This window comes from Cydia strobilella, chromosome 19 (genome assembly GCF_947568885.1).
Source record: "Cydia strobilella chromosome 19, ilCydStro3.1, whole genome shotgun sequence".
NCBI classification, from domain to species: Eukaryota; Metazoa; Arthropoda; class Insecta; order Lepidoptera; family Tortricidae; genus Cydia; species Cydia strobilella.
In genome coordinates, this window is record NC_086059.1 from 7,364,039 (window position 1) to 7,381,971 (window position 17,933).

Consider the following 17,933-nt stretch of genomic DNA (forward strand, 5'->3'; position numbering starts at 1 on the left):
TTTCCCAATAGTAAAAATATGATTATATTAAATACAATATGGAAATTGACACAGATTTCGAGCGATAGATACCGCAAGTTTACCTGCCATGCCTTCCGGTATTTGTTGAAAAGTCCAGTGAAATGCAATATTTTGCAGTGCAATGTTCCTACTGTAACACAGTTCGGTTAATCTTACATTATTTTAAGTTATATTCCTTAATTATATTCGTTATTAACATGCAAACAAATAATGAAATTAAACACTAATTCGAATAATTTTAATGTCATGCAAGTAAAAGCGTTGCGTTATCTGTCCACTCCAAATCTGTGTATACCAACACCAGAAGGTCTAGCATGAGTTGCATTCTCGCGCGCGAGTCCATACTTGAAGTCGCGCTAGATGTATGGAGTCGCGCCAGGGTTCGCCTATTCAAGTATTTTTTAAATCAGCTCCCATACCTCCACAATCTCCATCTTACCAATGCCAATTAACCTCAACCTACTTGTCATTTAAAAATATGCGAAGATTTACCCAATTAATTATGAGCTAAATCCAAGTAAAATTTGACACCTAAAAAGAGTACCGAAACCCCAAAAATTGTAATTTGAAAACCGTTAAAACCACCCATTGTATGGCAAACATCCGGCGATACATACATATGGATGAATCATCAAGGGCAATCTTTAAGCTTAATGTAAATAATAAATTGAATTGAAAACAATTACAAGCAGAGAAAGTAGACAAGAAGTTTATAAAATAGAGTGAGAACACGCAAGAAGAAGTATCACTAGATTCTCACTCCAAACTTTATAGTTTCCAATCTCTCTCTGCTTCTAAAAATACTTAGTCGTATATGTAGGAATTCTCAGACCACCAGTTCTTTATTGCAGTATAAAACCAGGAAGAAATAACCGCGATATCGCTCGAAAGCTCACGGCAAAATATTTCATTGTTAACATTTTTTTCTGTATTGTAACTGTATTAATAATTAAAAATATTTTATAGCGAGGCCTTTGCCCATCAGTGGGGCACTATTCAAAGCTAAAAAAACTGTATACGTAAATTTTCGCATTTATTTGTCCTTAAATTACACAGTTATCGTTAACTTAACCGTTTTTAACGTTACAGTTACTTCGTTATCCACATCCCATCACTCGCACTCTGCGAATTCCCACATAATCTGAATTTTAATCCAACCGTATAGAGTTGACAAAAGCATGAAACGTTACTCACAACTTCCTAATGCCGCTGTGCCTCTTCCACGGTGCGTCGTCGGGCTCGCACGGCAGCGGGCCCTGTACGGGCGCGTCGTCGCACGCCGCCGCTGGTGCGGACGGAGATGTGTCTGAACTGCTGTAATGGACAAGTATGGCATACTTAGATTTTATATGGTAAAAATGACCAACCTATAACATCATCTTTTTGTATTTTTTCTTAAGCAGAACTTTTAATACTTTAAGGAGGCGATTTGGTCACCGAAAATTCTGCAGATTTAGCTTAGAATTGTATATACCTCTCCGACGGCACCTCCGCCTGCAAAGCCTGCAGCTGTTCCTCCGCCCGTCCGAGCTTCAGCTTGAGCTCGTTGCGTTCGTGAAGTATGGCGCGCAGTTCGCGGACGCTGAACGTGGGCTTGGAGGACTGGTCCTCGTCGTCCGGACCGTCCGGGGACACGGCGCCGCATGACGCGCACTTCTGAAAGGAAAATATATAAATACGAGTTGAATAAAAGTTCTTGAACATAAGAGGTGCTTTAGGACACTTGGGTTGCGTTTTATAAAAAGGAATGTATTCTGTAATTCCTGTTTATCACGCTTTCTAACGCCCCTTTTTTTAGGAAACAGCTATTACATGTGGCCTTTTATATAAAACGCGGCCCTGGCTGCAATGAAAATATATATTTAATTATCGGATAAATGTTTGTCTACTGCTTTACCTTTTGACTAAATAGTGTTAATAATCGACTGATATAATTACAACTTTATAAGATATATATTTATTTACCACCATTTATGTTTAGGTTCTAGTAGCCAAAAGTACAAAAAATTACGTTCAGTTAAGTTTCAGTGTTAGTTCTGTGACTATATGACTAAATCCGTCTGTGGAGAATTCCGTACACGAGCGACAAAGCAACGATTTGAGCAATCTTAAAGTCCGTGAGCCCACGGTTGAAAAAATAAAAGAAAAATAATACGCTCGTGTCCGGAATTTTCAGCAGACGGAATTGGCCGCATTGACACCTAATGATTGAGACATTGAAATTATTACATGCAATACGTTTATGTAAACAGTCGCAGTGTTATGAATGAAAATAAAAATAAATTACTCGACGTTTAAAAAATCCTGAGAATAAGTCTAAAAGGATCCTTAAGATAAAGACTTACAACCAAACAAAGGCCCAATGAGATTAATCAATTGTTATCAACGTTCGATTATCGTACCATTACCTGTTCTGCAGCGTTTCTCCGTTGTTTTCCATATGCAGTTGTTTACAAAGGCTCATCTAACACTATCGTAATTTCGTGCAAGCCTAACAAATCTGCCGCTAGGCATAACCACCGTATGAACATATATAACAAGCCAGAATAAGTTATAAGGTAAACAATTAAATAAGTTTTTAAATGCACATATCGTCGATATAACCAAGCATAGCTGACAAACTAATGTAACACCATTGTTTTACCGCCTTGCCCCCTAACCCATCTTGCCCGGCCTCCCCTAAACAATGAAGATATAGTGTTAAACATAGCAGCAGTATACATGGATCTTAGGTCAGCGGCCAACCACCGACCACAGGTATTGATGACAGTATAATGACATATTGGATATTGATATGAGGACATTAATACTTGTTAAATGTAGTAATGTTTAGTTTTTAGAGTTGCCCAATTTCATAATAGAGGTCGCTGTTCTATCGGCTACTTCGCGCTGTTAAGATTTTTCCACAGCCCCGTATATAGTAAATTTGGTTTCGGAATAAATGAGTATTAAGTTGTCAAGTTAAGTGTTTCATTACAAAAGGTAGGAAGTGCAGTGCAGTATAGTGAGTGAACAATACTTATATTAACATACAAAATCTAGCTGCCAAGTACTTCAAAAACGAATGACTTTAAGAACAGATGTTCATTAACTCGTTTAATAAACTGAAGGCTGCAGATTTATTTAAACGTGTAAGTATACGTTTTCAAAACATTCGTAAAAAGGTCAAACATAGGTTAAGTTTTTTATTTCACACTAAATAAACGATTTCTATTCAATTATATTCTAAATGAAATATTACTACTAAACAAATGGACATTATGATACAAAGAAGTTAAGTATATGTATTATTCTTTGGTGTATTTATGGTATAAAGCATTTTTATTTGCCAAAAGTAATGTGTTTAATACAAGTAATTGAAAAATCCCATAAAACAGTACCTATAACCATTCGGCACAAAAGAAACAAGTAGCTAACAAACATCAACAAATTCGGCATTATCGTTTTAAGGTAATCTAACCTGAAGATTTCCAAGCATGCATTAATCGAGATTTAATTCATACGCACCATTGCACGCAAACACACAGACATTACAAATTAGACCTTAACACTACAGTTAACAGAGTTGTAAGTATAAGAAGATAATCGCTAATCTTTAAGAACAACACACGAACACTCATCTCAATAATTCGGTTACCTTTCGGTTCCTCGTTCATAGCTAATAAAACCTTCTTGAATATTAAATAAGGTACAAATTCCTGCAACGGGCTAGTAATGGTAACTGACCTATTGAGTCTAAAGCACCAAATTAAAATTAAGCCTTACCACCCAAACTTAAGGTCGTAAATGGAACAAGCTCATTCTCTCAATAATTCGGTTACCTTTCGGTCCATCGGGCACAGCTAATTAAACCTTCTTGAATATTAAATAAGGTACAAATTCCGACAACTGAACTATAGAGACTAAAAGCACCCAATTAAAATAAAGCCTTACCACCCAAAATTAAGGTCGTAAATGGAACAAGACGAACTAACCTTGTTCTGTGCGTCGGCCTGCTGGAGCGCCGTGATGTCCCGCTGCTGGGCCTGCACTATCGCGTTGAGCTCCGATCGCTCCTCGCACACTAGACGCAGCTAAAAGGTCAGAATGGTTAATGCATGTACATGGATATTATGATCCTTTGACCGTCCGCGTTCATGCGTAAAATATGGGTTTAATACGATTATAGACTCAATGCGTAACCTTTAGACGAATTTTCTAACATATTACTGAACTATACAGACTTAAGGAGTAGAGCAAAATATATTGCGAAGGATTGATTTTACTAACTTACTTCACTGGCTCAGTAACCCAAAAAGGATCTTGGCCTCCGACACAAGAGAGCGCCACTCTGCCCTATTCTGCGCCACTTCACGCAACACTAATTCTTGATTTTACAGCAAGACTAATTTTTGTTAGGCACCATGCAGTCAACAGATGGTCTACCGTGAACCACTTAGTTCGTTCGTTTGTCTATTTGCCTCTCTACCACTCGAATATGCAAGAGCGATAGAGGGGCAAATAACCAAGTTTCTATTTTCGATGTTCGAAGATGGCTCCCTGCTGTTAACGGTAACGTTAGTGGTGCAGCTTCTTTTAATATAGTTGTCTAACTAATATCATTGATATTATGTACCACGCAGTACGCGTTGTAGTTTGTACTGAGTCTGTCTAAAATTCACAGGTAAGTTCACAATAAAAGTAAAAGTCAAAAAAGTGACCTTAATTACTAGCTACCGTGGATGAAATTCAAATGTACATTTAACGTTGACGGTCAAAGATGTAAGATTAGAATTTCGGAAAGATGCGATAATACTGTTAAATGTATACCCGATTAGTTGGTGAGTTTGGAGAAGTTAAAGGAATTTAGCACTTAATCAAGGTAAAGTTAATGGATAAACTACGAATGTTTTCACAACATACATTTACACTTATGTACCTAAGTAGCATGTTGATGCAAACTAAGTCCCAACTAAGATGCAACTAGAATTCAAAACAAGTAATGTAACGTAAAGTCAACATAAAATAGGTAACACAAGTCAGCCAAATGTCTGTTGATAAACAACATTCATAAACAACGACTCTTTGATAAACATATAGGCAAAGGAAATCTAGGACGCGTATAGTAAAAATAGTGAACATATTGTAGATGGCGCTGTACACCAAAGATTAGGTTGTAAAGCGCTGATGTTTGGCTACCGAGTTATCACAAACATATATCGCCGTATATCAACATCTGCTACAGCTTACTCGTATCTCAGTCTCGAAAGACGTTTCATAGATTAAATAATTTCACGGTTTAGACTCACTTGTTTTAGTCACTCGCGCGACATGTTTCGGAGAGCCTAATAGGTAATGTTAGTATGTCTCACAACAGTTTAAATTCGATTTCATAGATTACATAAGATTTGTCAAAAAATCGTATGATAATAACATTTTAAAGTTCTAAATATGACGTTTTCATCTGTAAATTCCTTTTGCCTCTCCGTGGCGAATCGAAAATAAAAGATCAATTCGTGGTAAAGATACCAATCAAAACGTGGAAAGTAGGACGGTCTATTGATCATAGTTACCTGATTTTGTATCTGCTTATGTTTTCTTCGGAGATCTCGACTGACTTGAGACAACTGTTCAATCTTATGCGACAACTGCAAAGTATCCAAAATTGCCATTTTGAGAAACTCTCCAAAAACTATTCGATACAAATAGTTTATAGAGTTACACGTGATTTTATAAAGATATACAAACGATGACTGTAGGTATTGATATTGTTGATATGTACTGGTTGGTATACAGATAAATTGATAAGGTTTAGTTCGTCGTTGAAACATGTGGGCGGAAAACATATTTTTGTATTATCGAAAGATAAGATAATGTCAAACAGGTTAATGATAATAATTCGGCGGGGCGTGGAGTACCTTTGATAAGTTGTTTTTTTATAAATATACAGAAATGATAATTTCATAAACACGTTCCGCTGTGTTTTTTTTGTATGTAACAAAATAATTAGAATTCCATTCAGCTATTATCTTTTTTTTTTCACGTGCGTTTCTATATACCTATATTAAATTGAGATAGATGAAATGTAAGTACTTACGTATGTCACCTATCTCCGAAAATATTTGTGTTAGAAATAGCAGAAAACGCAGCAGTTAATTAAAAAAAATACCTACATGGCACAGCCTAAATTCAGAACAAAACTGCCAGTCATTGTGTAAATCTCTGTCGCTTCGTGTAACCTGATAATCTTCTGGCTTTATATGCCCATTTTACTGTCTAGCCTGAACCTTACTACGCGGTAATAGAGTTTAGAATAGAACACCGTGAACGATACAGGCGTTGCCGGGCAGATTAGCGAGCTCATTCCATATAATTGCTTATTGTCTATTCTGTGCTAATTTCCAGCGATCAATCTCACTTTTGTATATTTAATTTTCAGATTTTTTCTGATGAGTAATTTAATTTGATACATTAATTAATACATCAGATAACCCAGTTAGAAAATATATATTTTGCTATACATTATACAGATATCTACAGGCATGTTTTACGTAATTATGCATAAACATTATGTACGTGCAGCGCGCAGTACAATAAACAAAAAGTAGCCGTTGTAAATAAAGGATTAACATTTTAGATAAAAACAAACGTAGACCTCTAGAGCTTTCCTGTGATTCAGAATAGCACTCAAGACTTTTACTACCTATTGACGTTAACGTCACATGACTTCCTAATATTTCCGATAAGATTTGTCGGTATGTTCTTCAGATCTTTGCGTTAGTTGATAATGATTATTGATAAATAATGTCATAAATTGACATTGATGGAAACCATATTGTAAACATGATTAATGTAAAATCGAACTTCAAACACTGTCGTATCAACAGGCATATATATACCTCATGTTATTGTATGTGCAAAGTTTCATTACTATCCAACACGTAGTTTTAAAATGAGAACGAAACTCCGTTTGTATTATGGGAAGGTGAAATTCGGCCGAGCTTTTTTTTTTTTTTTATGTGATATTCAGCAAACGAGCAGACGAGCCGCCTGATGGGAAGCAGTCATCGTCGCCCATGGACGTAAGCAACATCACAGGAGCCACTTAAGCATTGCCGACCCTTGAGAACCCTAAATAGCTTACCGCGGAGACTTAAGTATTATCTTTTCTGGTTGTTTACCGCCATTTATGAAACTATTTTGCTTCAGAACTCAAATAAGAGTTAGTTTTGGACCCAAGGGAGATATTTTGGACTGTTTTTGGGTTAGGATAAAACATTGAAACAGGGGACATAGATCGTTGTATGTTGTTCGTTGAAAACCCGCGCCAGACAGCCAGACCAGACACTAACTCAAAGTACTCAAACATGGCATGAGCCATACGGTTGAGTCATGCGGTTAGGGTAATTCAATAGGTATCGGGGCGCAGGCTGTCGTGACACCGGTATATAGGGTATATCAACTGCAACAATTATATGCTGTTATTCTGTTGAAATTCCATAAAATAATTATTGTAAAGAGATTCACAACTATGGGATATTTGATACATGGCGGGATCAGTATAGAGGGCTAGAAAAGGTACTAGGTAAGATACTGGGCTGACAGGTTAGAAAAGGTACCTAGTATTTTTATTTTTAACCTATTAACCTATTATTATGAAGTGAGTTACAGGACTATACGAAGAATAACATCGAAATTTTGTATCTAGCCAAACTGTTTCCTCTAAATAGTCTAAATATATGTGCAGTTTAGGAAAATTTACTTATGTTTTTACTATGTTAATCTGTTTGTTAGGTGACTCAAACAAAACGCTCTGACTAATAATGATCTCATAGTTTCTTTTATTGTTTGTGAGTTTGTGACGTATTCATAAAATAAGACAATTCAACAATTGCATACATCATTAATTTATCTTAGATTTTTTAAGCAATTATCTACGCAAATCCACTAAGCTTAAAGGGGCATTCATTTTGAACCCAACAGCAGGAAATAAGTGTACCTATTTATAAATAAATAATAAAATATCAAACTTAATATACCGGAGAATGTCAGTTACAAAATACTGCGGTTATCATAAGACCACAATAAAGTTTACAAAAACGTATTTACAGGCAATCTCTGAACACATAACGACCAAAAACTAACAAAACCTCATATGACGCTATGATTTTTAGTCGAAATGGAAACTTCTGCCACTTGAAATAAAGCTGTATTTCAAAAGCCAAGTAAAAAAAATACGAACTTTGTAAATGTTACCTCCGTTACGCTCCAAGCAATCAAGTGGCGCCCTAAACCTTTAGGCAATATATTTCTTTATGTACTCACGGTCATAAACAAATATACAGCTTAACACCTTATGTCATTGCAATAAGGCGTGAATGTGTATACATGTTTATGACTTGATTGGCTAACAGCAATCTGCCCGAAATAGCTTTAAGGTGTCGTAAAGGCAGGTAATACGAACAGCCGAGACAGTGTTTATCGTGGCGGTAATGTATGACGCATTGTGACAGGTATGTAACGCAAAGATTCTCATGCTCGAGAAATAACTGTGACTGTGAGTACGTTTGTAATACATAATAATAAGTTCTAAGTTACAGAGCTACTCGTAACAGAGTTTCGTAAGACTTGATAAGCAATAAGCATCAAGTAACAAATCTTATTTTAGTTTGAACAGTTTGTCTTTTGTTTTCATAAGCCAATTTCAAAAACAATTAGCTCCATGCATGATTTATTATTTTATTTTCGTACTTAATCATAATTTATATCGTTTGAACACCGGAAAAAATAAAAATACTTTTGTAAAGTGTTGTTGTTTGTTTGTTTGTTGTACCTTCACATTATTTTATTAAAAAATATTTAAAATGTTGAAAAATTTTGAGCGGTTGAAACGCTCATTATTTTTGTCGCGAATTCGACAGACGTTATGACGTCACACGTTGGACGGTCCAACTGGCGTTTGCTACTAATTACTAATGACACTTATGTGAACTAATCTATCGAACGCTTGACGTCACATGACGTTTCGAGCGTTTCGTTCACTAGCTTTTCGCGGGCAAATTTTTGTACTTTTTATTTATTATTTTAAGCAATTAAATGATAATTTTATAACGGAAATGCATTTGTGACAATTATGACATGATGTAACAAACATCCGAATAAAAATTATTTTGTTCAAATATAAACTTCATGCATGAGGCTATTTGCACAATTGCAGAAGCAAACGAACAAGTGCTCGCAGATGCGAAAAAATTTACATCCCATCCGTGAACTCGGCTTTGCTTGCTAAAAGTATCTTTGGGATGGCACCCAAAATATACAATAAGTTGCCAAAACATAGATAATGTAACTGAATTTAAGAAATGCCTGTATGATTTTTTGGTACAAAAAGCATAATATTCAATAATGGAATATTTACTTGACATATTTTGAATTTAAATTGTTTTAGTTTGAGTTAGTACACTCTTATTTTTGTTTGACATTTAACATATTATTTTCGTTTGACATCTGTTATAATTAGTGCATGCTCCATCTCTTCTTGATTATATTCGTATGCCAAATGGCAAAACATAGTGAAACATAAATTATTGTATAAGATCTATATTTAACCTATGTTTACAAATGAATAAATTTTGATTTGATTTTGATTTTGAGGTATTTGCTTAGTGTAAGTAAACAGAAGAGTCTTACAGAAGTTATCTTTGAATAAACCAGGGACCGGACAACCCTTTCCGCGATAAAACCCTTTCAATGGGCGACACTTAAACACGGCTAACACATTGAAAGACTTTCCCTTTTGAACTGCAAGCCCATTCATACCCCTACCTTTGACTAACCCTTACCGAAAAGCTAACCAAAAATAAGGCTAGCCCTTAATAAGGGTTACCCTTATATTTAAGCGCTTTTTATAAAGGTTTCCCTTTGCGTGAAAGAGACAGGATTAGTATATATCTACGGTAGTGTATGAAAAGGAAAGAAAATACGTGCCTAGTCAAAGAACGCCGCCGTCGCCGCCGACGATCGCTCGGATTCGAAGTAATGTGTGCTTTATGAACAAGGTAGACGACTTAAATTAGCACGCTTATATGCTAAAAGTGAAGCCCTTTATAAGGCTAACCCTTATAAGCAATATGCAAGGTGTTGGTGAGCGGATGATAAGGGTTTTGTAAGGGTATTTGGGCTACCGATTACTCAAATGTGGTAGCTTTATATAAGGGTTTTTAAAAGCAAAATAAAGGGTTTCGTCTGGCAAAGGGTATGGTGAGTTAAGCCTTATGCAATACCCTTATAAAACCCCGATAAGGGATAGCGGGCCGGTCCCTGGAATAAACACTGCTATTGTCAAAGCAAAGTTTAAGTTTTATTTACTTAATAATTCCTCACTGCATTATTTGTATAATCAATGTAAGAAAGTAGATTCCTCGTTTTTGATCGAATTCAAATCTATTATTTTATTATAACTTCGGTTACATTTATTTATATAAATAAATTCTGTGTTTATCATAACATATCTGGGAGACCGTAATTTGCTCGTAAAACCCATAAATATTCAAAAATTCGCGTTATCCCAGAGATACGCATCCATGACAATGTATGATTAATACAAATAAAGAATATGAATATGATAAGACCTAGCAAGATCAATTTGTCGCCCCAAAACCCCCCATATAGCAAATTTCACCGAAATCGTTAGAGCCGATTCATAAATACATAAATGTGTATATATAAATATGTTGAGTAAATATATGGTATGGAAATTATGTTTTCTGAAAAATATGTTTTTAAAAATATGTTGAAACAATTTTTTGATTAGCATATGAATAACAAAAATTCATTCGATCATTGTCGTAACGGAACCCGGACTTGATCGACCCGACCATACATATCCGTTCAAAGCCACCCTAGTTGCTCGTATGACAAGAATAAATGTATCCTACATATCATATTATCATACATTACAATGTATGTACATGTCATGTATTAGATTTATTTTCATACTAACACACAAAAGAATAGTGTACCGCGAACCTCTGAAATCGAAGTTTCGTCTAGTTGCCTCTACGAGTATCACTCGAATATGCAAAAGCGATAGATATCCAAATAGACGAAGTGATGTACTATAAAGTTGGTATAAGAAACGAAGACGGTGATGTCACAATCATAATTACGCCACCTCATTCAATATTTTGAGTGTTTATTGATTTTAAAATAATTAAAAGTGCTAAAACATGTTTGTTATCTTTTGTGTATCTACTTCCATAAATGTATTTTCAAGAAACAATTTATCCATAGGAAATAACAGCCCTATTCCACGACCAACGAAGAGCGTGCATAACAAATGTCCAGGACAGCTGATTTATCGTATCGGAAGCGGAGCGGAGAGCGTCTGGAGACGATCGACAAGAATAAATTGTTCTAAATCTATTTATCGTCGTTTTAACAGATCTAGGTTAGAATCTGTCTCATCTAGACTTCGAAACTTAAAAATGTCATCGCTCGTTTGACGAGAATAATGTGCCCTATATCATCTCATCTCAACATTCTCAACGTTGGACTATCAACTAGGTTAACATATATGTCTTATCTGGATTTGGGAACTTAAATTCACAAAAAAACACGCCCGTCTTTTGACGAGAATAAAGTGCCCTACATGTTTTCAACATTGTTTTAATAGATTAAGGATGAAATTTCTCTCACCTGGACTTTGGGAAATTAAACATTTTCGCTTTTGTTATAAGACTTATAAGCCAAAACTATGTACCTACCAAATTTTTACGCGATACCTTTGTGGATATTTTAATAATTTATTTTTTCTGAGCTGTAAGAAACAGGAGGATATTTTGTTGTTTATTTGTGTATGAATTGATATATAACTCAACATTTCAGATAAATATTCTCGTCGCGTATTTTATATTGGTGAGAAAATCTACATATCTTGTTATACCGTTGCTTCAAAAAGGCTACTTTGGTAATAAGCATTAGCGTTTTCTTAATTAAAAGCATTTTTATATGGAAATAAACCGTTAGGTAATACTTCCTTCCTACTTGTTAATTTATGTATTTAAACCAACCAATACATATCTACAATACTTTCAAGATATTACAGGTGAATACGTAACGATACGGGGCATTATCATATTTTTTGATTAAGTAAATTAGCTCAGTGTTGCAAGGAGTTATTCTACAGGGCTCTAAAAAGGGGCAACCAAGTCGAAGGGTGATGATTACTATCCGAATAAACGATGAGTTACCACTTGGTAGACCATTTGATTTACCCGCTTTAGACGACTAGTTTCTAACGTAAGAAAATCCACACGCCTGTGCACAACCACAAAATATCCCTTTGATAAATTTGTAGATCAAAGCACAAACCACCAGATTTCGTTATTTTCAAATATTTAAGACCAACTCGGTCTCAACCTCAATATTTTTACATTAGAAAGTAGATAAAAAGCATATTTTCTTTTGGAGTCTGGTAAAATATTTTGTGGCTTGCTAAGCTGCAGGAGTTCTCAACCAGTAAACTTGCTCCCAAAGGGCGTAGCGAAGCACGGAGCACATGAAATATAATTTATCACACGAAAAAGGTTGCGATACCCTATTATATTAAAAATGAACTTACACTTTCAATGATCAGCTGCTTTTCCTGCAGTTGCGACTCCTGCTGGCGCAGCGTGGCTCGCTGCTTCTCTGCGGTGCTGCTCAGTCGGGACAGGACTTCCTGGTCGTGCTCGCGGGCGGGAGAGGGCGGGGCGCTGGTGCCTGCACAAATATAAAACGCTTTAGCCTTGCCTAAGAGTTACCCGAAACCCGGCCCCGCTCAAACGGTATCACCAGGCTAGGTATCGCGGTGTTAGATAACGGCCGGTAGTAAAAGCAGGCAGACCCGACAGCGTTGGGGTGCGAACCAACGCAGCTGTAAAATTTGAAAGATGCTGGAGGGTATCAGATAAGACTACTACTAAAAGAGTCACCCTTAAATCTGCACAAAATGCCTCGGCTAGAGATAAATGGCGGGAAAAATTACTTCTGTAACGTAACGAAACTTGAGACTCGGAAGAGTCTTGTTACGACGGTACATGATTATAACGGCGGAATACTACCCAAATTTTACCTGCCGTCGAATGAAGTAGTCTATTTCAATAGATTTATTAAAATTGTGCAATAAAAAATCAAGAATTTCAAACCGATAGTATTTCATGTCACAAGATCATTGCTCTCGCACTAACCCTTCTTTTTAGTAAGTTTTCTTTCGTGTGTATTCGTGACGTACGATTGGGGTTGGCCGGTCTGAGGATTTTACAAATGGCACCAGCATAGGTTTTACCTGTCAATGTCGATCCATAGTGTCACATTCTTGTTCTTTTTTTAACATATTAAGCCAAATATCATAGCACTAAACTAGAGACAGGTGGGTAAAACTTATGCTGACGCCATCTATGAAATTTTTTGATTTTTGTACGGTTACTCCGTTGAGCAAAGCTACCGGCGCTAGAGCATGACATTCGCTCCACGTGGATTTACTCATTGTATCATTAAGTAATCATTAGCTAAGTAAATTTTAACACTGATAACATCACAAATTATATTTAGTAATAATTACCATAATGACGCGTGGTTTGGAACACTGGCTTGTTTATAAAAAGTCATATAGTGCTTAGCAACTTTTACGACATATGCCTGTTTAAAATTGAGGTCTCTACTTAAGAGGTTATTTTTAAGGTTATTACTTGGACAACGCGATTATGAACTTTCATTGTCAACAATAAGGTTCATGTTCGCGAATGACTAAGGCCAGACTAGGTTGGCAACGCAGGTGGTGCGTTTTAAGCAGAAATAATGTTATTGCTAAAGGCTGGTGCACTGGGTATGGTCATTATAGTAAATAGAGAAAAGTAGGCCGTCTTATTTCCTCGTTTTACGGCATTTTTTTAAATCTAGAGGCGACACTGACCGACCCGAAATCTATGAATGTTGAAACTACATACAAATTACCAATGCGACCACGTACTGAAAGCTAATGGAAACTGGTATATTTTTACCTTAACACCTGAAAATTGAAGGAAGCAGGGCGTAGGGTAATTCTATCTCACTCAAATTTGTCACTGTCTAAAAGGCACAAAAAGGGAATGTATTTTACAGATGACTAAGCCAAATAGGAATAGGGCAAATAGAAGAGCTTGAATCCTATGATTGATGATATGACCGGGTGAGACACGGCGTATAAAAAGATTAAAAAGCATCACAAGACCATAATGGCTCTGGGCAGACGGACACTGACAGCTGGGCTGACACTGCGGGGCTGCGTAAAGCATTGCAGACATCATGATGTGTCAAGCTAACTCTGTAGACTGTGCAAGTGTTATTTTAACAGTCTGGGCTATCAAAATCGCCGCAGAGTTATATAGTTTAGTCTGACTCTATGCCAGTTTTAAAAATGTACTTAGTACCACTATTTCTTATTTCATTTCATAACGAGAATACATAATTAAATCGATGCAACCACCATAACCTTCCTGCAGTAAGCTTTCTTTAAAAAAATGCTAATCTTCACTGGCACGATGACGTCACATCACGCCTGAATGCAAGTGGTATGGGAATTACATGGCGATGTGTGAAAGAACTTAATAGTATCTAGTATTACGTTTATCGTTTTGGCTAATCCACTTATATCAGTGATATCACACTTAAAGAAAACAATTGTAAGGAATGGTTCAGCGGAAGACATGATAATGATCACGTACAAAATAAATAACTTGAAAGTACACATTATAATTACATATAACAATAGGTAACAAGTTCAATAAGTAATAAAAAAAAACCCTTCACCTTTCTGAATTACCATTTTCAGGTAACTTGACTACCTATCTAGGATTATAGATAGATAGAATACTCTTTATTTGCACACCTCAGTGAATAAAGAGTAAGGTGTGAGGTGTGCAGGTGTGTAAAACATACAAATGAAAAGAACAATTGATTAAATGTAGAGGCAGACAACAGGCGGTCTTATCGCTAAAGAGCGATCTCTTCCAGACAACCAGGGTAGCGGAAACAGAGAAATTAATCGAAAAAGTAGGTGTATAAAGAAGTGAAATACGCATTTCTACTGCCATTTATTATTCATAGAAACACCGATAATCTGTTAAACCTCAAAGATGGTTGTAACGACTTCTTGCAACTTGGTCATTATTGTTAACTATTCAATGGCTTTTTAAAACGTAGTCATTAACGAATTTTGCGGTTACCTATTCAACGGCATAATTTTCTTCAAGTGGATCAGCCAAAAGCTTTAAAAAAATCGACTTCACTTGTGCATAGTTAATGTCATCATTTTATGGTTGTTGCGAACGCAACCTTTTATTTGTATAAAATCTTAAAATATTCCCAATGCAGTAGCTAAACGCAGCCGTCGGGTTCGGCTAGTATACGAAAGCTATTTCTAAAGCACCAATAGGAGCGCTCCACATAATTTGTATCGCGGCCAATTAGAGGCACCTAAATTTAAACCACCTTTTTTACTGTTCAATTTTGCTAGATCACTCTTTCATACAATAACCACCACTTCTACATTTAACCGTTTAGTTAAGAAACCTTTGTAACCAGTACTTTGGAAGAACTATGATCAGTTAACTTCAAATCGAAGCCTTTTTATTTGAGTCGTCGAGACCTGCACGGCGGCTACCATGGTCTTCATCAACAGGTTTAGTTCACACGCATGGTACTTTTAGAGTGTAAACGCACGTGTTACTTTAATAAATGCTGTGTTCGCTGTACGTATGCCTATAAAAATTGAGGATTTCTGCAGGATCCCGTCATCAGATACTGACTTGATAGAGATCAACTAGAAAGCGTCACTTCAAAAAAAAAATTTCGTGATCGGTCTAATAGTCTCCAAGTAATCGGTGAACAATGAACATACATACAAAAAATTAAATCCGACGAATTGAGAACTTACTCCTTTTTTGAAGTCGTTTAAAAACGAATTATTAGATTATAGTAGTCTACTATACTATACCTACTTGACTTTAATATGAATGAACTTACCATCGCCAGGAGCATTGATAGTCCGCCTGAGCCTCTTGTTCTCATCCTGGAGCCGAGACACGGCCGTCACCAGGTCCGCGGACTCCGTCCGCCATTGCTCCTCTATCGCTTCTATTTCCTACGGCAAAAGAAACAATTTTCAATGGCAATGGTAATTAAATTCGCGTAAGACCTCGGTGCATTGATAAGTTTATCGATGCGCAAGGTAAATATATACACGAAATATTGATCAAGGACAGCGGAAATATGGTGTTTGACCTAAAACATAATTGTAATTTAATTAGTTTTTCAAAAAAGCTACCTTTGTTGTGTGTATCACTTACTAGGTACTTTTATATGTCACAAGAAAGCGTAAAGTTGAATAATTATGTAAATTCTAAACTGTACAAATCCGTGATCCGTGACAATACGCTTGCATTTCCAATAATGTCATCAATGACCTCCTGTAGGCCGAGCACATAATTGACGCGCGACAGTATCTCGCCGCGAGATAGACTACCAGTCTTTTGCTAACTGTATGAATTAAAGAGGGACGGGTAGTCTATGTCGCGGCGAGATATCTCGCGCCAATCATGTGCTAGCCCGGCTGTTAACAACATACACTACAAACAATAATTGTTTATTTTCATAATCAAACATCGTTTATTCACTTATTAATAAAATCTTGTTTAGTACCTGACACCTTAAACTACGCGTAACAAATTAGCTAACTAATCAATACCTAAAGCGTAATCTAAAAATGATCCGCACATAGATAATATCTTCGTAAATGTAAATAACATTAACCGTAACCATACAATAATTGTACCGGGTAGCATGTCGGTAATTGACTTTCGCTGTATTCATTGCGTGTTTTTTACACATGACACATGCATCACATAATGGACGTATCTATGAATGAGACAGTATTGCATGCATGTATTTGTATCCTGTGAATTAACTATGCTTAAATAGAGAGTTGTTTAAATATAGTGAGTACAGGTTAGCCTAATGTTCGAAATAAACTAAAAAACCGGACAAGAGCGAGTCGGACTCGCCCACCGAGGATTCCGTACTTTTTAGTATTTGTTGTTATAGCGGCAACAGAATTACATTATCTGTTAAAATTTCAACCGTCTATCACGGTACATGAAATATAGCCTGGTGACAGACAGCCAGACGGACAGAGAAGTCTTAGTAATAGGGTCCCGTTTTAACCCTCTGGGTACGGAACCCTAAAAACGAATCAACCGACATAGTTGCGGTTTTCTGTAAAGCATTTGCAATACACCTTCGATTCCAAGATAGGATTTTATTGCCAGATGGCGCTGATATGATTTTATCGGTAGTTGTTATTTTTATTTTTAGACACATATTTATATTATATACTTACAATTGGCAATTTTTGTTTTAATTATGCACAATAAAGAATATTATTATTATTATTATTTGTGTCTACTTGTGGATTTCACGGGCCTATAAATCCCGGTCTTTTGATAGGCTCGATTATATCCCCACGACATAGATCCAACACGTAGAGGCCCCTTGGAGAGCTTTAATGTCATGTAGAACGCCTGCTGGAATCCGTTCACAGGTGCAATAATAGACACCCATGAACCGGTCGCAGCGGGCATTGGGACTATTGTAGAAAAAGTGAACAGTATACCGGTCTATGGATTGAAGTTTGGGTGGACAATGAGACTGGGCTATCGTCCGGACACCTGCCATAACAATGTTTTCACAAGTTATCGAGGCAGGTGGTGACTTGCCGCTGACTAGATGGGCCCCTGAAACTGCCGTCGTAAAGACGACCAGGAGCAACACCGGTGTGAGCAGCTCAGGGGTGTCGAGAGGTGTGCGCCGCTTTCTACACAGTGTTATTATTATTATTATTGGCTATTACAGTGGAT

The 17,933-nt window shown here is 36.5% G+C and overlaps 1 protein-coding gene across 6 annotated transcripts in view; it reads right to left on the reverse strand.

Annotated features, from left to right (window-relative positions):
* The window catches only part of LOC134750006 (RILP-like protein homolog), a 34,448-nt gene that overhangs the window by 3,457 nt on the left and 13,058 nt on the right, over positions 1 to 17,933 (reverse strand). For 3 of the 6 annotated variants that reach the window (XM_063685056.1, XM_063685057.1, XM_063685058.1), the window contains exons 2-7: positions 16,045 to 16,162; positions 12,623 to 12,762; positions 5,574 to 5,648; positions 3,996 to 4,094; positions 1,496 to 1,677; positions 1,216 to 1,335 (exon numbers count right to left, since the gene is read on the reverse strand). In XM_063685056.1, coding sequence (XP_063541126.1) covers positions 1,216 to 1,335; positions 1,496 to 1,677; positions 3,996 to 4,094; positions 5,574 to 5,648; positions 12,623 to 12,762; positions 16,045 to 16,162 — 734 coding nt within the window. The remainder of the gene's footprint in view (positions 1 to 1,215; positions 1,336 to 1,495; positions 1,678 to 3,995; positions 4,095 to 5,573; positions 5,649 to 12,622; positions 12,763 to 16,044; positions 16,163 to 17,933) is intronic. The other 3 variants (XM_063685059.1, XM_063685062.1, XM_063685061.1) reach the window with 3 other exon arrangements.